The 22,949-nt window shown below is 33.6% G+C and overlaps 8 protein-coding genes across 13 annotated transcripts; 4 read left to right on the top strand and 4 right to left on the bottom strand.

Moving 5' to 3' along the window:
• Window positions 1–66: 66 nt before the first annotated feature.
• On the top strand, window positions 67–2,117 carry LOC105182208 (hypothetical protein). Of its 2 annotated transcripts, none has more exons than XM_011139468.3 (4): window positions 67–408; window positions 571–734; window positions 923–1,095; window positions 1,222–2,117. In XM_011139468.3, the coding sequence occupies exons 2-4, from the start codon at window positions 588–590 to the stop codon at window positions 1,889–1,891; spliced, it is 990 nt and encodes a 329-aa protein (XP_011137770.1). In that variant the 5' UTR covers window positions 67–408; window positions 571–587; the 3' UTR covers window positions 1,892–2,117. The 2 variants fall into 2 exon arrangements, with proteins under 2 accessions (XP_011137770.1, XP_011137768.1); XM_011139466.3 differs by having other exon boundaries at window positions 571–740.
• A 177-nt stretch (window positions 2,118–2,294) lies between these two features.
• On the top strand, window positions 2,295–3,591 carry LOC105182209 (caltractin). Of its 3 annotated transcripts, none has more exons than XM_025303542.1 (2): window positions 2,295–2,728; window positions 2,846–3,591. In XM_025303542.1, the coding sequence occupies exon 2, from the start codon at window positions 2,913–2,915 to the stop codon at window positions 3,369–3,371; it is 459 nt and encodes a 152-aa protein (XP_025159327.1). In that variant the 5' UTR covers window positions 2,295–2,728; window positions 2,846–2,912; the 3' UTR covers window positions 3,372–3,591. The 3 variants fall into 3 exon arrangements, with proteins under 3 accessions (XP_025159327.1, XP_011137772.1, XP_011137771.1); XM_011139470.3 differs by having other exon boundaries at window positions 2,296–2,453; window positions 2,862–3,590; XM_011139469.3 differs by having other exon boundaries at window positions 2,298–2,728; window positions 2,862–3,588.
• A 152-nt stretch (window positions 3,592–3,743) lies between these two features.
• Window positions 3,744–5,418, bottom strand: LOC105182210 (exosome complex component RRP43). The gene is made up of 7 exons (XM_011139471.3): window positions 5,272–5,418; window positions 5,111–5,147; window positions 4,903–5,040; window positions 4,443–4,737; window positions 4,246–4,366; window positions 4,069–4,175; window positions 3,744–3,998 (listed from the first exon to the last, which is right to left on the bottom strand). The coding sequence occupies exons 1-7, from the start codon at window positions 5,286–5,288 to the stop codon at window positions 3,874–3,876; spliced, it is 840 nt and encodes a 279-aa protein (XP_011137773.1). The 5' UTR covers window positions 5,289–5,418; the 3' UTR covers window positions 3,744–3,873.
• Window positions 5,419–5,574: 156 nt separating this feature from the next.
• On the top strand, window positions 5,575–7,610 carry Prosalpha6 (Proteasome alpha6 subunit). Its single transcript, XM_011139472.3, has 5 exons — window positions 5,575–5,663; window positions 6,228–6,478; window positions 6,538–6,697; window positions 6,880–7,089; window positions 7,233–7,610. The coding sequence occupies exons 1-5, from the start codon at window positions 5,661–5,663 to the stop codon at window positions 7,446–7,448; spliced, it is 840 nt and encodes a 279-aa protein (XP_011137774.1). The 5' UTR covers window positions 5,575–5,660; the 3' UTR covers window positions 7,449–7,610.
• A 210-nt stretch (window positions 7,611–7,820) lies between these two features.
• On the bottom strand, window positions 7,821–10,051 carry Las (lipoyl synthase, mitochondrial). The gene is made up of 6 exons (XM_011139473.3): window positions 9,841–10,051; window positions 9,377–9,688; window positions 9,072–9,228; window positions 8,923–8,980; window positions 8,617–8,772; window positions 7,821–8,316 (listed from the first exon to the last, which is right to left on the bottom strand). The coding sequence occupies exons 1-6, from the start codon at window positions 9,901–9,903 to the stop codon at window positions 7,956–7,958; spliced, it is 1,107 nt and encodes a 368-aa protein (XP_011137775.1). The 5' UTR covers window positions 9,904–10,051; the 3' UTR covers window positions 7,821–7,955.
• A 466-nt stretch (window positions 10,052–10,517) lies between these two features.
• Window positions 10,518–13,397, top strand: Usp12-46 (Ubiquitin-specific protease 12/46). Of its 2 annotated transcripts, XM_011139474.3 has the most exons (8): window positions 10,518–10,892; window positions 11,226–11,306; window positions 11,437–11,653; window positions 11,751–11,831; window positions 11,905–12,197; window positions 12,333–12,470; window positions 12,554–12,697; window positions 12,796–13,397. In XM_011139474.3, the coding sequence occupies exons 1-8, from the start codon at window positions 10,890–10,892 to the stop codon at window positions 12,901–12,903; spliced, it is 1,065 nt and encodes a 354-aa protein (XP_011137776.1). In that variant the 5' UTR covers window positions 10,518–10,889; the 3' UTR covers window positions 12,904–13,397. The 2 variants fall into 2 exon arrangements, with proteins under 2 accessions (XP_011137776.1, XP_011137777.1); XM_011139475.3 differs by lacking the exon at window positions 10,518–10,892 and having other exon boundaries at window positions 11,740–11,831.
• Window positions 13,398–13,548: 151 nt separating this feature from the next.
• RpL21 (ribosomal protein L21) lies at window positions 13,549–14,611 on the bottom strand. The gene is made up of 2 exons (XM_011139476.2): window positions 14,532–14,611; window positions 13,549–14,072 (listed from the first exon to the last, which is right to left on the bottom strand). Exon 2 carries the CDS (start codon window positions 14,056–14,058, stop codon window positions 13,579–13,581), a length of 480 nt encoding a protein of 159 aa, XP_011137778.1. The 5' UTR covers window positions 14,059–14,072; window positions 14,532–14,611; the 3' UTR covers window positions 13,549–13,578.
• A 1,423-nt stretch (window positions 14,612–16,034) lies between these two features.
• Window positions 16,035–21,807, bottom strand: LOC105182216 (Sterol regulatory element binding protein). Of its 2 annotated transcripts, XM_011139478.2 has the most exons (9): window positions 21,681–21,807; window positions 21,373–21,571; window positions 20,252–20,791; window positions 19,801–20,032; window positions 19,324–19,718; window positions 18,205–19,143; window positions 17,598–17,905; window positions 16,728–16,883; window positions 16,035–16,533 (listed from the first exon to the last, which is right to left on the bottom strand). In XM_011139478.2, the coding sequence occupies exons 2-9, from the start codon at window positions 21,473–21,475 to the stop codon at window positions 16,180–16,182; spliced, it is 3,027 nt and encodes a 1,008-aa protein (XP_011137780.1). In that variant the 5' UTR covers window positions 21,476–21,571; window positions 21,681–21,807; the 3' UTR covers window positions 16,035–16,179. The 2 variants fall into 2 exon arrangements, with proteins under 2 accessions (XP_011137780.1, XP_011137781.1); XM_011139479.3 differs by lacking the exon at window positions 21,681–21,807 and having other exon boundaries at window positions 18,205–19,140; window positions 21,373–21,619.
• Window positions 21,808–22,949: the final 1,142 nt, after the last annotated feature.

The following is a 22,949-nucleotide window of genomic DNA, read 5'->3' as shown; positions in this document are numbered from 1 at the left end:
CGGAATGATCGATTAATAAACGGACGGGTTATTGTCGCCGCGAAGCGAAATGCCAAGATGACGATGCGCCCCCTTTGGTAAAGGTTAAGAGGAAGAAGCTCATACTTCAGTTCGATCAGCTTTTACCGACGATTATCGAATGAGAATGAAGGACGGTAAAAAAACCACCGACTTTATCGATACCCAATTTTTTGTCGGCCTGCTTTGCCGACGGTGAGGGATAAAAAAAGATAAGCTACTGCGCCGAAAATATCGAAAAATTTGACAAATGACCTACTTAAATATGGACCGAGAATTTGATCAATCATCTCTCCAGACACGGAACTAATCGTTAAAATAATGTATCGCTTCTATACGCGAGTTATTCGTAGGCAACATTTCCAAATTACCGCGTCTGTCTAATACAAGGTATATATGCATGAAGTAATTTTTAGAGATAGCAGTGAAGAAACAAATAACCTAATGACGTATTGTTCATAAGAAAGATTAAACATGAAAATTCTTTCATTCAAAAACTCGAACACTATATCTCTCATGTCCTACATATTTTGTCATGATCCTTTATATCAGGTCACAAGAATACAATTATGATCACAAATAACAATGAACCGAAGGAAGCCGAAGTGGTGGAAACGGAAGTTGCCAAGGGCGAACAAAACGAAGTACTCGAAGAACATCCAAAAATAAGAGAAAAAATCAAGAAAAAGCGTCGCCCGAAATTAATGCCGAAAACCGTGAAAGTATTACAATTTGGTTTTCAATTTTAATACGCATGTGTGTAGAATCACGAATCCAGAAATTGCTCCTCTCGTTGCATTATCTATCTTTTGCATTATACGAATGAAAGAAAAACTCTATTACATATTATTACATTTTTTTATATTAAATATTGCTGTCTCATTTTTGTTTCACAAATATGTAGCTTCCTGTGCCAAAAGTACCAGCAAAACGTATATCGCCTCGATTCGAAGAATTAGCTCGACCAGCGATACACAATGTATTGTTCACATTGCGACATAAAGCGTGGATATTGCCGCCGACACTTGTGGATAATCTTACAAAAATCGTCGAAGTCAAAACCTGCATAAGTCCAGAGTAAAAAATTTGTTATACAATCATCCTCTTGTTTTATTAACTTCTATTTTTAATCGTATTTTTTGCTTTTGCTGAAGCAAACATGTGCATACGTATAATTCTTACAAATCTGTCGACTCTTCGTAGGGAAGCAGCGCGAGTCCTACGTCAAAAGAAACGCAAAACGAAGAAGATAACGCAACTACCACCGCTTGCGAAAAAATGGGCTAAAGAAATTGCAAAATTAGACACAGTACAAATTCCATCGACTCTAGACAAAGACATGGCGATATGCCAATATGTGTTAGCCGTAAATTTCGTCAAGAGCATTCTGGAACGCCAATGTCAAACACATAGGAAAGACCTCCGCGAAATCGCACGTGTGATATTGAAACGTTTGATGTCTATCAACGAATATACAAATACTCGAAACAACGACGATCGAACGACGCAGCAGCTGCACCTCTTGGCTGAAATAATAGCTTGTTGGATAGCCGAAGTACTCGTTGAAGTTGCTGAAGCTGATAAAGAAACCCTGGAGAAATATTACAAAAAGAGAGAAATGAAAGAGACGGAGGTGGATGATGATGAAGAGACGGATAGTGAAGAAGACTACTTGAACCAAATGGAACAGAAGAAGTACGAGAAAAAGAGCGAGGATGAAGTGATGGAAAGAGAAAAGAAAGATAAGAAAGAGGATGTAGAAGATGAAAAAGTCAAACAAGAACAAAAGACTGAAGAATACATGGAAAAGAATGATAAAGATGAGATTCCCGATGAAGTTGTTCCCGATGAAACAATTGAAACAGAAGAATAAAAAATGAAAGAGGCGATTACAGTTAAACATAAATAACTAGCCTGAAGAACAAATGACGAGTAGTAGAAGAGATAATTTGAAATACGAATTATCTATAGAGGGATAAAATTTGAGATAAAAACCAAATACGCCATTATGAAATACCAATAAAATAAATGTTATTATATTAATTCTGGATCTCTGCGAATACGTATAATATGAATTCTATTAAATTTGAAGCATTACAACAAGCATAAAATATTTTTTATATGAAATAAAAGGTATAAAATTAAAAATTTTACTTCTTAAAAAATTAGGAGTCAATAAGATTGAAGAATGCTCAAATATATTTTAATTACCGTTTAATAATAAAATAGAAATCTGCTTTATCGGTATAATTAAAAGAATATCAAATCGGTACAAATTTATAACAAACAAAAAGAAGTAAGATAGAATATACTATACGCTGGATGTAATAGATAACATAAATTTTCTCGAAATGAACGTTGTAACATTATTTAAATTAACCTAACCTAACAATTGCAGTTTGCTTTGATACGTTGCTCTGGATACCGGCTCAATTGTGAGTATACTATCGTTGAAGTGTTTACGCTATTGTTTGCGTATGCTCTCACAACTTTCGATTTCCAAGATATACGATGACTACGTCATGTATCGATCAAACTAATCCCTTTCAACGTATAATAAAAGTGATACTTGCGATTGCGTGCTTGGCGAGAATAACGAGACAGCCTTACACTATTATTTAACAGTACCGTAAATAAGTGCCTGAAAATTTTCCTCAATAAGAGATAATTACTTACTTGTACAGTCAGCAAATTGCAGACCGAGCAAATGGTAATTAATACGATTTCGTTTCAACAGATTTCCATAATAAATCGTTTTTTAGATTATATTCTTTCCATATTCTGAATCTTTTACATTATATAAAATATCCGATAATTAAATATTTAGTTTCATTTCCTTTTAGGCATCTACATCTAAGAAACAAAATGGTGGTTTTGTCCGAAAGAAGAACACGATGAAATTTGAACTAACAGAAGAACAAAAAGCTGACATAAAAGAAGCATTTGATTTATTCGATCCGGATGGCACTGGGAGAATTGCCACCAAAGAACTTAAAGTTGCCATTAGAGCATTGGGCATTGAACCAACTAAGGAGGAATTAAAGAAGCTTGTAGCAGATGTTGATCCAGATGGTCTTGGCAAATTATCTTTTGAAGAATTCTTGGATATAATGACAGTGAAAATGTCGGAAAAAGACTCAAAGGAGGAAGTATTGAGAGCCTTTCGTCTCTTTGATGATGATGATACAGGAAAAATATCGTTTAAAAATTTGAGAAGAGTAGCAAATGAGTTGGGAGAAACTTTAACTGATGAAGAAATACAAGAAATGATTGACGAAGCAGATAAAGATGGTGATGGAGAAATATCCCAAGAAGAATTTCTCAGAATCATGAGGAAAGCATGTCTATATTAAATTAATATGCTATCATGCCTTATAACACTTAAATATACATTCTGTTTCTGTATACTTAGAAAAAAGACTGACTTGCTATAAAGAATTGATTTGCTATGATTTGTCAAGAATACTTTTTTAAAAAAACATTTGTGTAAATGTTTAGTAATATGATTACAAAACAAGATAGTTTCATGTTTGAAATCTGAAGTTATATAAACTAACATATATGTGTACATGTAAATTCTTTACAGATTTATATAAAATTCTAAATTGCTGTTTATAAACTTTGATTTAAATAGAACTTTGATTTTATAGATGTAACAAAACAACTAACAAGCAATTTGCAAACCTTTTTATATCTATTTTTCTAATCTATATTGTATATTTTTGTTGTTAAAAATTAAATATGGATAATTCTCAAAGCCTGCCAGTATCACTTATATAATATTACTTTTAATTTTTACATATCTGATGTTAGAAATAACACACATAGTAATAAAATATTTTATTTTTAAAAGTATCAAATATTTGTTTCAACTTTCAATGTTGAAATAGCAGCATGAATCAATGATCGAACTAGATCTGCTCTGGTTTTTGCTATTTCTACTGCCTTGGAAAATAAATGTTGTGATATTGGAATACCACCTATATAAGATTTATAATTATTATTATATACACATATATATACTATACAAGAAATAAGAAATACATATACCTGGTTTATGCACATAACAAATTTCTTCTTCACTATCCATCACAACAGATAATCTTCCTAATGATAAACTTTCCTCTTCATCCGTAGGATCAACAATTAACATTTGTCTGCAAATGTTGAAAAATTAGTCAATAAGATAAACTATATGAAAGTGCTTATCAACAAACTGAAACCTACTTCTCAAATATTGCAAATGATATGGATACTGGCAACATTTTCATAACAAATGGCTTTCTCTTTTTTGGATGCACAACAGTGACTCCTGTTTCTAAATTATAATTTACTTCAGGTAGAGTTACTGCAAAGAAAAAATTTTTTTATCCTTTTCTAGTATGTCAGATGATAACCAATATAATATACAATATATAACTTACATGTTTTGAGAGCTGCAGTCAATGCACCTGTGCAAGCATCTATGACTGAGCCATTATAATTTAAACATAGCATGTCGCAATATAAAACCCATACCAATTTTCTTTTACAGATGCAAAGGTCCTTTAAATCAATTGCAGTGGAATTTTTTAATATTATATCTATTAGTTTAGAAATCACCTGTGCTTGCTCACTTGGTGGACCTGGACGAAACTTTGGAGAACATAGTGGAGATAACTCAACATTTGGTATTATATAGCCACATTCTGGAGTATCTGTTTTTGGTATTGCTAATTCCTGAAATAGTATATCAATCATTCGATGATCGATTTTTCCAACAAATTAAAAGAATCGTATCTTTTAATATAGTATGTAAAAAATATTTACTTGACCAACCTCTTTAATATAAATAAAAATTAACCTGATGATACAAACATATAAAATAAAGTAAAATATATTTACCGCTTTAATACCACAAACCACAGTTGTACTACCCAATTTGAATATTGCTGAACTATCTGCCTGAACAATTGATGAAACATTAATACTTATTGGTCGAAAGGACAGGAATTTCCTACCATCTGGTCGAATATCTTGCACCTACAAATATCGGATTAAAATATTTTTTGTCAAATTTTTATACATGTGTTAATCTGTACAAAATACTTACAAAATGATCCTGCAAGTGTTTCACAGGATGAATTGTTCTACAAAAATTAAATAGTTAATGACATATAATGTATTACAGAACATTTTCACAAAGAAAATGACATAAGCTCTTTATTTATTTATTGTCATATATTTCGTAAATTTGAAAAGTAAAATACATACTTATATTGAATATCCATTTGTATTATGTTTTACTATATGCACGGTATTGAAGTAAATAAATTATTTTTAAAAACACAACAGCATACAAATGTGTGTGCTACATGCATACACGAGTGTTATCATCTATAGTAAGATTTATTAATAAAATGTAGTAACATCGAATAAGAAAGACTATCGAGATATGGATTAATAAAATCTGGAAACATTGAAAAGATAATCGATCTTTTAATAACGAAAGAATCGGACATCGATTAATCGGTCCAACATAGGCTATACATACTGACATCTATATATCTGCCTCAAAGCATGACAGTTGGTTTGTCGTATATTTTGCAAGTAATATCGCTTGCTGTTTTTAGCTTCTCAATTTAGAGAATCTACTAGTGAAAATGGTATGTATTTAATGATTGTTAAATATTAAACTGACCTCTATTTGATATTTTTTGATAAATTAATAATAGTGTATAACAAAAATTCATAAATAGTGACCAAGTCATTGAGTATTGCGGTTATGTGTGCAAATATTTGTTAGTAAGTGATTACGAAACGTTATAATTTCTCAGTAAGAATATTTTCTTCAAAAACTAAGAGAAAAACAAGAGTATGTTATAAAAATACTGTAATGCTATTTTATTATTCAAGTTGAATAACATGGTGGTTATGTATCGTGCACAATCGTAACGAAGAATACTCGAATAATTGATTTAATGTATAACAAATTAACAAAAATATTTGTCTTAATAACACATATATATATATATAGCTATTTTATATGAACAATATCTAGTTTCTAATATAAAATGTTTCATTTTGAAATGTCAAATATATATAGATAGCAATAATTCAGAATTATAACATGTAATTTAATCATGATTTATATAAACTGTACATACAATTGAAATTAATAAAATATGAATGATATATATATATATTTTATATTTAAACATTTTTTTTAGTTTCGTAATCAATATGACAGCGATGTCACAGTATGGAGTCCACAAGGACGTCTACATCAAGTAGAATATGCTATGGAAGCAGTAAAATTAGGATCAGCTACTGTGGGCTTAAAGAATCAAACACATGCTGTTCTTATTGCTTTGAAAAGAGCTTCTTCAGAACTATCAGCCTATCAGAAGAAGATTATACCGATTGATAAACATATGGGAATTAGTATTTCTGGGTTGACTGCTGATGCAAGGATATTGAGGTATATAGATTATACAAATTATTAATTGTTGTAATTCTCATAAGTAACATTACTTGCAGCCGTTATATGCGTACTGAATGCTTGAATTACAAGTATTCCCATGATGACACATTACCTATAGGCCGATTAATTGCATCTTTGGGAAATAAAATGCAAACTTGCACACAGAGATATGATAGACGTCCATATGGCGTTGGTTTACTTGTAGCAGGATATGATGTAAGAATTTATGATGAAAAATTTTATTTCTGATATAAATAATAACAATTATTATTGTTAAATAGGTATAGTAATAATTATGTTTCTAATAGGTAAGGTCTATGTAATAAACTACGTTACTAAATATATATTGCTTCTCTAACTTAATTTAATAATTATAATTATTAAATTTATTTTTGCAGGATCAAGGGCCACATATATATCAGACGTGTCCTTCAGCAAATTATTTTGATTGTAAAGCAATGGCTATAGGAGCTCGTTCTCAAAGCGCCAGGACATATTTAGAGAAACATCTAAATGAATTTTTAACAAGTGATCTTGATGAGTTAGTGAAACATGGTCTGAGAGCATTACGCGATACTTTACCTAATGAAGTTGATTTATCTGTGAAGGTAGATTTTGCCGCAATATTACAATTCCTTTGGTGTTAAATTTCATAGCGCGAGTACAGTAATAGGAAAATAGTTGTAATTTATGTTAAATTTTACGTTTTCTCAAGGAAAAACTGATAAATTTTCAAAATTATATATTTCAGAATGTATCAATTGCGATAGTAGGAAAGGGTTATGACTTTGCTATTCTCGACGAAACCGCAACAGCTACTTACCTCTCTGAGATTGAAGGAGATGATAAACGCGGCAGGCCTACGGAGCCAAGTGTGCAAGATGATAGTAGACCACCGCAGGATCCGCCTGCTGATGATCCTGCTCCACAGGATCCTCAAGTTGCTATCGCCATGGACACAGATTAAATAATAACGTAAACTGTTTCTCTTTCTTTCTTTCTCTTTTTTTCTGTCTGTCGTATACGATTCATATAAAAATTAAAACCGCATTTTATTGAATATTTAAATTTTTTGTAACAAAGTAAATAACACGATAAATAGAGATATTTACCATCGGTTTATCGGTTACAATCTGCTTTAATTATTTAAACTACTTTATGAGACTAAAACGTGATGTAAATCTTTCCCTGTAAATGATAAATTATCACATACATACGTACACATCGTTCCAATACGATTCTAACACTTTTTTTTCAATGTAGTCCACAATGCAGCCAAAATGATTCTCAGATTAATTTTTAATAGTTAAATTCATTGAAGCATTAACTGCGATTATCAGTTTCAAAAAAAGTGTTCAAATCATATTAAAACTGACTGTACACAGAACTTTCGATTACATTAACAAACTTTAGAAATCAAACAAATTTCATTTCTAGTTTGGACTATTATTTTTTTTTAAATCTACGATAGTAGTTAATAGTCTTCAATTTGCTTGTTTTTCCGTTGTTTTAAAATATTTGTCAGGAAATATTCGCCAGCTTTATAGGACGATCGCACTAAGGGACCACTGGCAGTATACAAGAAACCCATTTGATTTCCTATATTCTCCCACGATTTAAATTTCTCAGGTGTTACGTATTCAATAACTTTTAAATGCCTCTTGGTAGGTTGCATGTACTGTCCTAACGTTAAAGCATCCACGCCGACGTTTTTTAAATCCTGCATAGTTTGCTCGATTTCCTTATCAGTTTCACCCAAGCCCAACATTATTGATGATTTAGTTATCAAGCTAGGATTGATCTTCTTAGCTGCCTTCAGCACAGCTAATGACTGCCTATTATAACAACACATTTAATTCAAAATAATAGATATATAGATAAAATGATTAATAAACATAGAGTAGGCTGGAGCAAGTTTCTATTAATTCATAAACTTTAATACATAAGCATTAAATAAAGCTAATAAATAAGAAAAAACAGCTTTTTATTTTTCTATAAATATTTAGAAATTCTAAGCATCTAAGTATTGCTGTATGGAAATTATCATATAGTAAAACTGCAAAATTATATTAAAATTATATATAAAGTTGCAGCCTATTTTATAAAACTATAAGTGATACATTAACCCATCATACCTGTATCGAGCTCGTCTATCTCGGACAAACGGAGTTAAATGTTCCACAGTTTCGATATTATGTGCAAACACATCTAAATTGGAACTGACAATTGTAGCAACACAATCTTCATCGCCTTTAAAATCTGGTACTAGACATTCCACCAAAATGTTGCTCCTACGGTGAAATATCTCTATAATATGATATACACAGTTAAATGAGCTACTCTAGCAAATTGTATCATTTACGAGTCATAAACTATTTTTGCGAAAAATTCAAAGTACAAAATTGTAATTTTTCAAGAAAGATTATTTATATATAAAGTACCTCTTTTTTATCTCTCTAACAGTAGCTGCTATATGACTAGCTCCACCATCTTTCAAATCTGGAATAATCAATACATGTTAAGTTATATACTTTTAATATAATATAATCTTCATTCCATATTATTTATAAAAGCAATATAGACTACTAACCATCACGGTCCACAGATGTTAAAACAATATAGTCCAAACCCCAGTCTGCTATTGCACTGGCAGTATTGACTGGCTCCTCTGTATCCAATGGTGGTGGTGTTCGTGCAGTTTTGACAGAACAAAACCTGCAACCTCGAGTGCATGTGTCCCCCATTAACTAAACAATTATTATTATCTTGATAATATTACAAATATCTTAATAAACATCAAGATACTATTAATATTGCGTCTTTAAAATTAAGTCTATTACTTTTAAAGTAAATCACACAATATGCAATATAAAGGTTGTTTATTAAACAACAAACCATGATGGTAGCAGTCGCTGTACCATAACTGCCTCCACCCCAACATTCTCCAATGTTTGGACATCTTGCTTCCTCACAGACTGTATTTAAACGTAAGTGCCTCAACTGTGCTTTTATTTTACTGTAACTTTTGCCCATAGGTATCTCCGTTTTCAACCAAGGTGGTAACCTTAATCGCGTTGATTCGCCTTTTTCCAATTTCAATTTTCCATCGTATTTCTTGACATTGTCTACGAGAAAGTCCTCGAATTGTGGGCCATCCGCTAGTTTCTCCGAAAAACCTTTATTACTTTCCGTTGAAGCACGTATACACTGTAATACAAAATTTTATAGAGATTGGCAGATGCACAATTAAGTAATTATATAATTTTATAAATTGCGACGAAAAAATAAAATTCAACAAATTACGAAAGTTTGCCTTTTCGTTCAGGTGTTTAACAAAGACTGATTGTCGAGTCACTTACCGCCAAGTGTAAATTACAACTGAAAGTGTTTTTGTGATTCGCAACATTAAATATTCGTAACATATTGCTACTTTAAAATTACAATTATATGAAGCAGAATCTGTCAACCAAACTATTTGAGAGGTTATCTGGTATATACATATGATAAATTTAAGGCCATCACACACACTTTTCGTAAGCGTAACAGTTTCGACCAATTGCGTTACATCTTATGGAAAATGTAACTTGGTCTGTTCTTTTCAGTTGCACTACTGAACTGGTGCAATAAGTTAAAGCGAGAAAATATATAGTTGTCTCATTCTAACTTATTGCACTAGTTCCGCAGTGCAGCTGAAAAGAACAGACCATATCTTTACACTGCGCAATTCGACCAGTTCTGCCAATGGTAGCATTCAATTTCTACATAAAAAAAATCTCTAGTTAATCCAAGAAAAATAATTCGTCCACATAATTTTACTTTCGCAAGCATATCTAATATTAAACTTGAATTCTATGACATCACTGGAAAGTGGACGAGACGACGATACACTCGGAAATAGAAGATTTGAACGTTTCTTTTTCGATGCATTGCAGAACGCAATTGATAACCAATAGGAGAATAGATTTTTCGAAGATGAATATTCTTATTGGATATCATATACGATTCGAAGTGCATCAAGGATAGAGTGTTCGAATCTTTCTATCACCGAGTGTTGGCTGTTCACGGAGAACTCGCGCTCGGTACGAGAAGGTGAAATTAGGTTCGTTCCAGTTTATTGGTTATCAGAACAAGCGTAACGCTACGCGAGGCGCAATTCTTGCGTGATTGCGGCGCTCTGTCTTGGAATTATCGAAATTGCTCGCGAACACGACGTCGCGGTGACGTTTCTCACGTTTGACACGTGGAACGAGCCGGGAAGCGCTATTAAAGCGGTATGGTAATAATCCGTTCGATGGAAACACTCTAGCCGATAAATCTCTGCAAGTCCACGATACGATGGAGTTTATGCCGCTATTGAAGTCCGTGCTAAGTGCTTGTCAATGTTCCGTTTGTGTTATTGAATCGTAAAATGGTAAGTGTGTGCTAGAGTACGCTTTGGATCGCGAGTAAATGAGATTATAATTCAGACGTCAATAATCTCAGTCCTAACACTCTTTAGTTACGTATCTACAAATCTATGTTTATTCGCGGCTTTTCACGATTGTGTCTTTTGTGTCATACTGATGCCACAATTAATACTGATTTTATCTTTAACTTTACTACTGCCTTGTACTAAATTCCTTGTGCTTCATATTTTTTCTACTGAAATTTACTTTATATGAAGTACAAATTACTTAATAACAATTATGTGTACAATAACATAACATAATATAATTTGTACCAATATTTTTATCCACAATTCTAGGGTGCAAACATATCACAATTGGAAAGAGATATAGGTTCTGATCAGTTTCCACCTAATGAACATTATTTTGGTTTAGTTAATGTAAGTATCAAACAATATCAAACATATGTATATATATTTTTTCTGCCATACTCAGAATTAGTTCAAGAAATAAATGTTCTTTCTATTCATATATTTTGCTGAATCCTAATAAAAATATATATTCTTGCAGTTTGGTAACACTTGTTACAGCAATTCAGTGTTACAGGCTTTATACTTTTGTCGACCATTTAGAGAAAAGGTTTTAGAATACAAGGCTAGAAACAAACGAACCAAGGAGACACTGTTAACATGCTTAGCAGATCTGTTTTACAGTATTGCAACTCAAAAGAAAAAAGTAGGTTCCATAGCACCGAAGAAGTTTATTGCCAGATTGAGAAAAGAGAAAGGTCTGTACTATAGGGAAAATAAAGAATTTATGTATATATATGTATGCATGTGTATTTTATGATAATGTTATTTTTTTTAACTTCAGTATCTTTTCAGAGGAATTTGACAATTACATGCAACAAGATGCACATGAGTTCCTGAACTTCCTTATAAATCACATAAATGAAATTATTCTAGGTAAATTCTTGGTTTTGTTTCATTGTATTGCTTCTGCTAGCAATGTTTTTACAAGTTTAATCTGGCACATTAGCAGAGAGAACTCAGAGCAAGCCAGCTGGTGGAAAGTGTGGGGCAGGGGATGCTGGTTCACCACCCGAGCCTACTTGGGTTCATGAGATATTTCAAGGAATACTGACCTCGGAAACACGCTGCCTTAACTGTGAGACTGTATCTAGCAAAGACGAGGACTTCTTCGATCTACAAGTCGATGTAGACCAGAATACTTCGATCACACACTGCCTCAGATGCTTCTCCAATACAGAGACCCTGTGTAGTGACAACAAATTTAAATGCGATCATTGCAGCAGTTACCAAGAAGCTCAGGTATTAATGATGTCTTTGAGATAAAAATGAAGCAAGTTCAAATTTAAAGTGATATTACACTCAGTGATATTACATTCAAAGATCAATTTCTGCTGTAAGTCACTCCATCAAAACCACAGTTATTTTACATTACAGAAACGAATGAGGGTTAAAAAGCTACCTATGATCCTAGCGTTGCATCTAAAAAGGTTTAAATATGTGGAACAGTATAATCGTCATATAAAAGTATCTCACAGGGTAGTTTTTCCATTGGAGCTCAGACTTTTCAATACTGTAAGTTTTTCCGTTTACAAATTCTCAGACAAAGTTCCACTCAATTTGATTTACTAGAAATGTTGAATCTCTCATTTCAATAGAGCGATGATGCTGTAAACCCAGATCGTTTATATGATTTGGTGGCAGTTGTGATACATTGTGGAAGTGGGCCTAACAGAGGGCATTACATTTCTATAGTTAAAAGCCATGGATTCTGGTTGCTCTTTGACGATGATATGGTCGATGTAAGTGTTTTGTATACTTATGCCTTGCAAAAGTTGTATAATTTTCTTCAACATTACATTGTAACTAAGAAAAAATACAAATATCTTTATATTTTCAGAAAATTGATGCATCAACTATAGAAGATTTTTATGGACTCACATCAGATATTCAGAAGAGTTCTGAAACTGGTTACATTCTGTTCTATCAATCGCGAGATTGTAGTTAAAATTTAGTATAAATAGTAATTGAAGTTAAGCACTCCTATATGCTAATTTCATATTTTAACAAAGTACAGTGCATGTAAATTTTTGAATGTTCTAATGGCATGTCAGTTTATTTATGATAATTATATACAAATACGCGTTTGATTACATTTTCGGCTGCTAGAAATAGAAAATGGTGATATAGATTTAGCTATAAGCTGCTGCTTTATAGTTTTTATTATAAAGTAATTCTAAATTTTTTTTAGAATCTTTCATTTATAAGCCACAGATTGTTTAATGTTGAGAAAAATCGCGAGCAGTTTATGTACTGTTTTATATTTATTTATATTGCCGGTACTAGTCTGTCTGGAAGAGAATGAACTTGATTATTTACATTATTGCGATAACTTGCGTGTCCAGTGTTATAGAAACGTTGGAAGCACTATCAAATTCTATACAAATGTAAAGAAAATATGACTGAAAATAAAAATATTGTTATGAGAAAATATTTATTTCTCTTTTTACTATAGTATGTATAGAACTGTATATTCGCATAAAATCAAGTCAACTATTTAACTTCTGGGTAAGATACTTCTATAGTGAAATTTCTTTTTTATGGATTATGGTAATCATTTTATAATGGTAACATCAAGGGTGAAAATATAAACTTTTATGTTTAAAATGAGTTTATTCAATATTTAAGCAATAAATTCATAGGGAATAGGTGCGAGCAAAATGGGTGCTTCACGTCCTGATACAATGTGTGCCTTTGATGGTTCAGCTGGCTGTCTCTTCAGTTGAACACGCACATTCTTCTCCTTGGCTTCCTTTCTTAGCCTTTCATTTTCTTTAACTCTTTTCAAAAAGTCCTCACGGCATTTGGAATGCGTGAGATGTTCAATACGGACATTTATCCTCTTAGCGATGATACGTCCACGTACTCTCTTATTAACAATGACACCCAAGGCATGAGGTGTCACATTGAATACACGGCCTGTCTTACCATGATATACTTTATATGGCATGCCTTTTTGTACAGCGCCATTTCCTTTAATGTCGACAATGTCGCCGACTTTGTATACCTTCATATAAGTTGACAGTGGTATTGTTCCATGTTTGCGGAACTTGCGTGAAAATAAGTCCCTGGTACCCCGTCTGTAACCTTTAGAATTTGTCATTGTGACAACTTAATCTGTAACAAAACATTATACATAATTTATTATATACAATTTATTAATATAACTTTGTTTAAAAAGATGATAAACAAATAAGGGCTAAGTACTATTTAGCCGCGAATATGTAATGAAAGAAATAATTTGTTTACATTCTAATACATATTGAACATTTCGACCTTCACACTGAATTCTATTCAGTTTAATAAAAAATTCTGAAAAATCAAGGATCCAAAGTCTTTTAGGTATAACTGCCCTTATTGTGCAAAAGACTTTTAGAACCATCATACAACGCGAAACGCAACATGAAATGCACGTGGCACAACAGAATAAATTCGATATCTGGTTTTTATCTGTCATGCTAGAAGCAACTATATCTTGATAAACTACATTGTGTACTTTTCCGCAATATAGAGTATAGAAATGTTGTAATTTGACCTAAATTTTAAAAAATAATATCGAAATATTGGAGTACTTACGAAAGCAACTCGACTTTCTTGCTATCTGGGAAAAAGAGACTTTTAGATATGGCGAACGGTTGGATCATTGTAGGTCTGTTCGGAAATAAGTTTCAGAAGCTTTTAATTATAGGAAGGTTTTAGTTATAAAGTTGGCAGGCCTTAAATTAACTTAGATACGTTCCATGATCCATTCCACATTTCCACTGATTAATTATCAAGATAAATAATAAAAACTTTATCCATTTCTCTATCTAATATTACAAAATTAATGGTTAGAATCAAATTTGTAAATAAAATTTGTAAATAAAAATAAGACATATGGCTGTGTGTCACAGCGTGATCAGCTAGTCAATAAAGGCCATTGCACGTACAAAAGTTTTAGTCGTAACCGTAAGTCCGTAAGCAAATTGACCAATCACAATTCGTATATTTCGAGATGCTGGATTGTGATTGGTCAATTTGCTTACGGACTTACGATTACGCCTAAAACTTTTGTACGTGCAATGGCTTTTACTGTTCATGCTTTCTTCTTACTGCTTACGACCATTGTAGACCACGCTTTAGAAAACATACCTTCGTGTCCACTAATAAACAATGCATTTGAAGTCAATCGACGATTAGTATTTGTAATGAGACTTTTAGTAGTAGGCAGAGAAGATATTAATTTTTTTTTATTTTAATTTATTAAGCGAGACTTTTTTGAAAAAGAGGAAGATGTGCAGTATGGACCACGCATAGCAGAATAATCGTAAGTATAATAATTTTGACTTGAAACGTTTTTAAAACTTTAAACGCATTTTTCTCAAAACCACGTTTTCAAGATCGATAGACATGCTATCTCAAAAGCTAATGAACTGATCGGGTCGTCGGTCTGCACACATCTTCAGGGGACGTGTGCCTATAGCCCCTACCATAATTACATTGAAATACTTATTTTTACAAAAGTTATAAATCGATATTTCAGTTTCAAATGTCCGCCATTTTGAAAATTTTTCATACACTTAAATTCGCTACCGACTACAGCCACAAGCATATATTTTAAGAATCTTTTTGATTTTTTGTTTTAGATTATCTAGAGAGCCGGAATCATGTCTACCATCCAACACCTTTTTTTTTTAGGCCTAGACTTTGACGCTTTGTAACGCCATCTATTTTAAGTAGTTTTTTATGAAATTTTTTTTTTATAAATATAAATGGTAAATAATATAGAAAAAAAGTTTTGATAACGATATTGTTTGTCTATATTCTTAAAAAAATTCCCAAAAAAGCTATGAAAAAGTACTTGTTACACTAGAATACCGCCTTAAAGCATACACCGATCAAAGACCATTTTTATTGAACATGATTGGATGGTTGTATAAAACTTTTATATTAAAGATATATAACCGTTGTATGTATGTATATATGTACAATTTATATAATCATAAAATGACATTTAATATAATAGATATAAATACAATAAAAATATGTATGTATATATATGTATATCTTTTTTTATTCAATTCTATTTTATTTTCCTCTTCTCTAATATCCTATTCTAAATTTTATAAAAGCTTTTAATTGAGAAAAGATCAATCATATATTAATAATTTAAATCACTGAAATTAATAGGAATTCTGCTGATGATTGCTAACAACACAAAAGATATGCAGTTATTAGACGATAACTAATTAACTGTGATAGTAGAACTTAGCTGTTGCATCAGTTTGTAACATTCCAGGAGACGCTTTCGGTCCCCTATGCGTTCGAGCGTTTTAGCGGCCTCAGTGAGCATACCGTCACGTGCGCCAGGTGACACTAATAGCAGCGTCGGCAAGTACCTGCAAGTCAGGTACAACGCAACAGCGTGCTCCCTTTCACCGTTACTCTGTTCCTGCGATCGATCTTTGCCGCAGATGATAGAGGAGCGCGAATTCCTGTGGTGTGAACTTCGATCCAGCAGGATTTGCGTTTTTACTGGCGTCGCGCCAGCCATGATACGTGCTGTAGCCTCGTACAGAAACACTCGTGCCAATACAGACTGAAAACATACATATCATAAATATGTTGAATATATATATCAAAGATATATATATATATATATAATAATTTTTCCGTATCCAACATACATATATATATGTTGGATACGTATATCTAATTTATAAAAATGATTTTATATTAATATTGACTTCACTAAAAATACTGCTGCTGCTTTATGATTTATCATTTATTTACCGGAATATGTTGACACAATTGTCTCAAGCATGCTAAATCACGTTGGAAATTTGCAAGTGACACATTTGCAGCTGATCTATCTAATTCTGCATCCAAATCTTGCCACAATGTTGTGCGTAACTCTAAGAGCCAGTCGCAGATCAACAGCTGAATAAGCTGAAAAGGCGAGAAAAAACGGAAAATGAAGTTAATATGACAAGTGACGACGATATTATGTACATGTACACGACTCACAAGCTAACACACACAACTATCTGTACGGTGCTGCGATCTGCCACAGGAGTTGCACTGTAGAAGTATTGCATAGTTGTATCTCATGCAATGCAACTACAATGCACACTTGTAACAGATAAACGATTAATTTAACGTCGACTTTTCTTTTACACGAAATGTCGGGGTTTTTCAATTTTTGAGTTATAAATAAGATGCAGATTTTCCAAAAACTTATTTTTTAAATTACTAATAAATAATGAAATAACTTATTAAACAATGATTCCAATAAGATTTCGAATGAATCTTGAGACTAACTCAGAATTTGATTATTGAGGAAAATTGTCAAAATCTTCGATAAAAAAATATCGATTTCAGATTAGTCAAAAAGCTTACAAATAATTAACACATTTAGTATCCTAGATCATTTTGCATACTAGCCTTTAAATAAAATTAAGTAATTTTAATGTATTTTCGGGCTTTCCTGGATATTTCAATAGACTCGGAACATGAAATTTTGCTCATGGTTACTACATCCTTATACCTCTACTTCAACTCGACGTCGACGTAATATCACATTTGAAAGAGCCATATAATGTTGGCAGATCATATCTATAATGTAGATCTATCATAAAGATCTATTATAATATTCGAACTCACCAGGATCTGCTGCGACGATTGTTCTTTGCAGTGATAATACACCATCGATTGTTCGAGCAGTAATCCAGCCTGATCAATGAAACGCATGGAGGCTAGCTTCGACGAATGTTTCGCCGCCTGTAAAACGTTGAGTACTGCGTGCGGTAACGGGCTACTTCTACTGTTACTGTCACCAATTTGGAAATTTCTTTTGTAAGGGAATTTACGTTCTACAACACTCCAGGCTTCCGAGTTCTCTTCCCCTAATCTCCAACTCGCAGCAACGCACATTACTGCTCCCCACCATAATCCAACTTCATCTTCACATGCTGCAACATGAAACAAGTACAATAATATTATAGAAGTTTCCAGTTGTAAAAATCTTGGTATTTGTATCCATTTTAAAACAACATATCGATCTTTAAAACTACACTGATCGCAACAATTAATTAATATTTTACCGATTGAAAATCAAAACTTACAGTTAAGCTTACCAAGAACTTTAAAATGTTCCCAAATTCTGACATATAAGTGAAAAGTGAGAAAATGCGCAAAGTATGAAATTTATCGACATAAAAATGCATCGATGTATAACTTCTTTTTTCTCTCATAGTTCTTTCAAACTTACTCGCTACGCTAACTTGGTCAGTACTCGGGAAAGAAGCATCCACTCCAGCAGAGGCCATAATGATTTGTCCTAACTCGAGCACGGAGGATGCATGATATTCTCCAGCCGTACCAGTCAGCAAACGTAGGCATTGCTCAAACAAATGATCCCTGTATGCGCGAGCCACGTAAGACACAGGATCCGCTTTGCTGCTCTGCGATGTGAATTCACTATCGGATCGTTGATTCTTATATTGCCATTTGTAAGACGCCAAGAACCTCGCACCTTCGTCGGTCATGATCCATTTCAATTTCGGCGGCACAGTGCACGAGGATAAAAGGACACGTGCCTTGCCCAAATAATATTTGTGTACGTACGGAAAGAAAGATTGCTTGAGGCATAAGGCGGTGTTCACGTATATCTCTGCCAAAAGAGGCTTTGGCATACTCTCGCCAGCGGCCTCCGCATAATTAAGCGCGCAAAGAGCAAAATATAGATTCGGGCTCCTCGTTCCCTCAGAGAGTCGAAGGCAAAGCGTGTATTGGTAGACAATAGCTATTTCCATAGCGGACATTTCCGCCTCTTGTCGTTCGGACTTGTCTGACAGCCACTTGTTGATCTGCATTACCCACCTTCCTAGCCACAATTTGTGAAGCACTTGTCTCACTATCTGCCACATAGTAGCTAGAAAGGTTTCTGTCCGTGATAACGGGAAAGACCGGCCGAAATATTGCAGACATTGATGTAAATCCCGATACGCTTGATTATATTCGTGTTTAGAAATGTTGAATTCAGCCTGACGTCTCCAACGTCGTAATTCGAGGAAAACTTTGCTGTCCGTCGGTAAGATGGGATCGCCATACCGTAACAATTTACAAAGACCACCCGCCAGAAGTATCAGATTGGTCAGCCATAGAATGACGCTACTCCATAATAGTTTGTCTGATTCTGATTGATCTGCTATAATCAGAAATAAAAATATTAGATGAAAAATAATTTATCGAAATAGGAAATGTATTCTTTGTCTAACAAAGCATCTAACAAATTGTTAATACATCTACAATTATCCAAATAGAAAATTTCGGTTTTTCTCTATTTCCATTTATATTTCACGTTCCATTTACGTTCTCATTTACATACCTTGATAATTGAGTATCGTTCGTCCATCCAATTTTGTATTTAAATAATCGTAATTGAATTTTCCAACATTGTTTATAAGTATACCCAGAGGATTAAACGCTAAGAACAACAACATGAATCCACACAAAGTTAACCGCGTATGATCCCTCATGCCTCCATTGGATGATGCAGCCATAGGATGCAGATTTTGTAACGCATCCGTATCATCCTTTACAGACGATGGAGAAGGTGGTGATAGTGGCGCGGGTGCGGGTGAGAGTGATGGCTCGCTGGAGTCTGAACGTGGAGGTGTTAGTTCTCCACATGTCAGTAAATCGCGAAGATTTTGTCGTTGAGCTGCCATTTTCAATGACATATTTTCAGCTTTTAATTTCGTATTGGAGTTTTGCAAAAATCTGAAATTGAATATGTAATTATCAGAGGCCATTCTTATCAATGTACTACATGTAATGAAAAAAATAGGATTTCACTCTCAACCTGATGTAATCTATAGTTTTTCGTAAGATCGCCGATTTATTTAACTTAGCCTCAACACCGACAATAATATTCTTCAATTCGATAATCTTGTCGTTAATTGATGTCCTATATCGTCGTTCGATAGCATTATGAGCGCTGCGTTTCACTTCTCTTACCCTTGGTACTCCCACATGAGTGCCTGTGTTTAGACGATTGATTTGTACTTTTTCGGTATCAAGTACCACAGGAATTCCTGAAACAAAACAAGATTATGTGACAATAATGGGCATTTTATTGGAAATTACATATCTTTCATGTACAATTTACCAATGATTTGCAAGAATATATGAGAAACATACTTATACTACAGCCTTAATGTATATGTGGATGATATGATGTATATGTACGTGCGCACATAAGCATGTGCATATATATATGCATACATATTACAAATTTAAATACACTTATATACCAGTAGCTAAAACTGTTCCATTTGCAGTATTCACCAAGGTACGTATCTGATGTGGTACAGAAGTTGATGTAACAGCCTGTGTACCTCTCGAATACACAAGAGACTCGGATTTTATTATCTTGGCTGGTAGAATCAGTTGTCTCTGCTGGGGTACTGGAGCCAAAGTCACAACAGGTGATTGTACATTAAAACTTACATTCGAAGGTATAGTATACTGTGAATTAAAGACTGTAGGTGTTGTAGCCACTGATATCCTCTGTGGTCTATTTTGTACAGATGTAATATCTTGTTGCACACAAGGGATAGGTTGACTGTTATCTGTTACTGATTGTGTGATAATAACATTTGAATTTGGTGGTTCAAGAATGCTTGAATCCTTGAAATCTTTAAAATCTTTAAACTCATCAGTATTATTGAGAGTCAAGAAATCAAATGTATCTCCACCCATTGGTATAGATTCATCCAATTCAGAGAGTAAAGCTTCATCGCTGAATAAATTTTCATTTTTCAATAATTCATTTTCACAATTGGTGAGAAGATCTGCAACATTATATATTATAAATAATTGTCATAAAGTAATATGTTCTAATATAGTGTTTATTGCTAGCTACTGAATATATATTTAAATTCTCTCAACACAAATGCTTATAATCATTAAAAAGAAAAGAATTATAAATTCTACATATACAAATGTTGCAATATAAGTGAAATATAAAAGATTACATACAAATGAATATTCTAATCAATTATATCATTCTATTTAGTAGAATATCATTTTATAGAATATTATTTCTAATTTTGTAGTCGATGATGCAAGGCAATTTTCATATTACTTGATACTAGCGTATTCAGTAATAACAGACAAGTAAACAGAAAGATAGATGAAAAATATAAATAAATAGACAAATAGATATATAAGTAATAAATAAATAAGTAGATAAATAAGATGTAAAAAAAAGATAACACCAAATAAGATGGTTGTTAGTGAATAAATGCCCAATAGACAACAAAGCAATAAAACAATAGGGGAACAAAATGATCTGAAATACGCAACGGGATTTAGTCAAAACACGTGTAACAATAACAGAATTTGTTGAAAAAGCATCGTATCAGCTACCTACCATCGATGCCAGTAACTTCATTCAAATTGAAGCTGTCATTCGATTGAAAATTCGTAAAATCATTGTCTTGGCTAGGCATCCATCCTCCTCCTGGGTCTGCCATTATGCTCGATCACTATCTCAGATATTTACTTACATGAAATAAACGTGCTAATCGGTCGTTATACTTTGCTCAACATCGATATGTCAAACGCAATAACTAAAAAATTACAAACGATCATACGATTCTGCGACGACCAATCCGAATGCTAGTACAAATCGGACGATGTTACGTCATCAAATGCGTTAATAAACTCGATAAAATTTACCTGCTTCTGAATTTACAAAAGTCTGCCGTCTCGCTAATAGGCCTGTTCGTTTTGTCTGCACTGCTGAACTGGTGCAACAAGTTAAAGTGAGAAAACTAAAGGTTCGTCTACATTAGCTGTAAGAGTAAGACTGTAAGGCTGTAACGTAAGCTGTCAGCGAATGAAAATATTTCATTTCGTGTCTTGCAACCTTACAGCCTTACTCTTACAGCTAATGTAGACGAGCCTTAGGTTTGTCTCACTTTAACTTAATGCACTAGTTCAGTAGTGCAAACAAAACGAACAGGCCTATTGCTTTTGATTGCCGCCATTTCTTTTCTGGCTGCGTTCCGATATTCACTGCCAGTACTGAAAATATATAGTTTGCGTTGCATATACTATAGATTTTTAGTATTGACAGTGAATATCGGAACGCAGCCTCTATCGACAGAGTAAAGCCAGCGGCACACGGTGCTTGTTTTCGTGCTGGATTGCTTGCTGGATGAAAATACTGCGTTCTGATTGGTGCATTTCCATCCATCTTCGGAAATGTACCAATCACAACGCAATATTTTCATCCAGCAAGCAATCCAGCACGAAAACAAGCACCGTGTGCCGCTGGCTTTAGAAAGCATTGAGGCAAATCAGGAAAATCAATTTTCTCATTCTGATTTAAACTATCAACTTCGGCTTCATTCTGCGTTGGCTTGCATTTTCATTAGTACATTTCCGAAGATGGATGGAAATGCACCAATCAGAACGCAGTATTTTCATCCAGCAAGCAATCCAGCACGAAAACAAGCACAGTGTGCCGCTGGCTTTAGATATGGGTACCTATTAAGGCTCGTCTACATTAGCTGTAAGAGTAGAGGCTCGTCTACATTAGCTGTAAGAATAAGGCTGTAAGGTTGCAAGACACGAAATGAAATATTTTCATTCGCTGATAGCTTGCGTTACAGCCTTACAGCCTTACTCTTACAGCTATTGTAGACGAGCATTTAGTCTGTAAGGTTGCAAGACACGAAATGAAATATTTTCATTCGCTGACAGCTTACGTTACAGCCTTGAGCTAAGACTCCATGCATGCGGTGAGCTGCGGCAAATGCTGCGGTGACCAATCAGGAGGGAGGCGCAAGTCCGGTTGCGGCAAGCTCCGGCATGCGTCTGTCTCCTGATTGGTCACCGCAGCCGTTTGCCGGAGCTCACCGCATGCATGGAGTCTTAGCTTAAGGCTGTTAAGCTAAAGCTTAAGCTAAGACTCCATGCATGCGGTGAGCTCCGGCAAACGGC

This window comes from Harpegnathos saltator, unplaced genomic scaffold (assembly GCF_003227715.2).
Source record: "Harpegnathos saltator strain DR-91 unplaced genomic scaffold, Hsal_v8.6 scaffold555, whole genome shotgun sequence".
Lineage (NCBI taxonomy): Eukaryota > Metazoa > Arthropoda > Insecta > Hymenoptera > Formicidae > Harpegnathos > Harpegnathos saltator.
The sequence above is the reverse complement of the archived record's forward strand: the minus strand, read 5'-3'. Positions and strand labels throughout refer to the sequence as shown.

Coding starts and splice junctions, on each gene's coding strand:
- RpL21 (XM_011139476.2), bottom strand. CDS start 14,058: ATGACAAATTCTAAAGGTTACAGACGGGGTACCAGGGACTTATTTTCA.
- LOC105182208 (XM_011139466.3), top strand. CDS start 588: ATGATCACAAATAACAATGAACCGAAGGAAGCCGAAGTGGTGGAAACG. Junction 741..922: donor TAATGCCGAAAACCGTGAAA/GTATTACAATTT, acceptor ACAAATATGTAG/CTTCCTGTGCCAAAAGTACC. Junction 1,096..1,221: donor AAAACCTGCATAAGTCCAGA/GTAAAAAATTTG, acceptor GACTCTTCGTAG/GGAAGCAGCGCGAGTCCTAC.
- LOC105182216 (XM_011139478.2), bottom strand. CDS start 21,475: ATGGCAGACCCAGGAGGAGGATGGATGCCTAGCCAAGACAATGATTTT. Junction 20,033..20,251: donor TGGAACAGTTTTAGCTACTG/GTATATAAGTGT, acceptor GTTTTGTTTCAG/GAATTCCTGTGGTACTTGAT. Junction 16,534..16,727: donor AATTGTGTCAACATATTCCG/GTAAATAAATGA, acceptor GTATGTTTTCAG/TCTGTATTGGCACGAGTGTT.
- Las (XM_011139473.3), bottom strand. CDS start 9,903: ATGTTACGAATATTTAATGTTGCGAATCACAAAAACACTTTCAGTTGT. Junction 8,981..9,071: donor AACATCTGTGGACCGTGATG/GTTAGTAGTCTA, acceptor TGATTATTCCAG/ATTTGAAAGATGGTGGAGCT. Junction 8,317..8,616: donor GATAGACGAGCTCGATACAG/GTATGATGGGTT, acceptor TTGTTATAATAG/GCAGTCATTAGCTGTGCTGA.
- Prosalpha6 (XM_011139472.3), top strand. Junction 6,479..6,537: donor GCTGATGCAAGGATATTGAG/GTATATAGATTA, acceptor CATTACTTGCAG/CCGTTATATGCGTACTGAAT. Junction 7,090..7,232: donor AAGTTGATTTATCTGTGAAG/GTAGATTTTGCC, acceptor TATATATTTCAG/AATGTATCAATTGCGATAGT.
- Usp12-46 (XM_011139474.3), top strand. Junction 11,307..11,436: donor ATTATTTTGGTTTAGTTAAT/GTAAGTATCAAA, acceptor ATATTCTTGCAG/TTTGGTAACACTTGTTACAG. Junction 12,471..12,553: donor AGCTCAGACTTTTCAATACT/GTAAGTTTTTCC, acceptor TCATTTCAATAG/AGCGATGATGCTGTAAACCC.
- LOC105182210 (XM_011139471.3), bottom strand. Junction 5,041..5,110: donor AACACTTGCAGGATCATTTT/GTAAGTATTTTG, acceptor CGATATTTGTAG/GTGCAAGATATTCGACCAGA. Junction 4,367..4,442: donor GACTGCAGCTCTCAAAACAT/GTAAGTTATATA, acceptor TTTTCTTTGCAG/TAACTCTACCTGAAGTAAAT.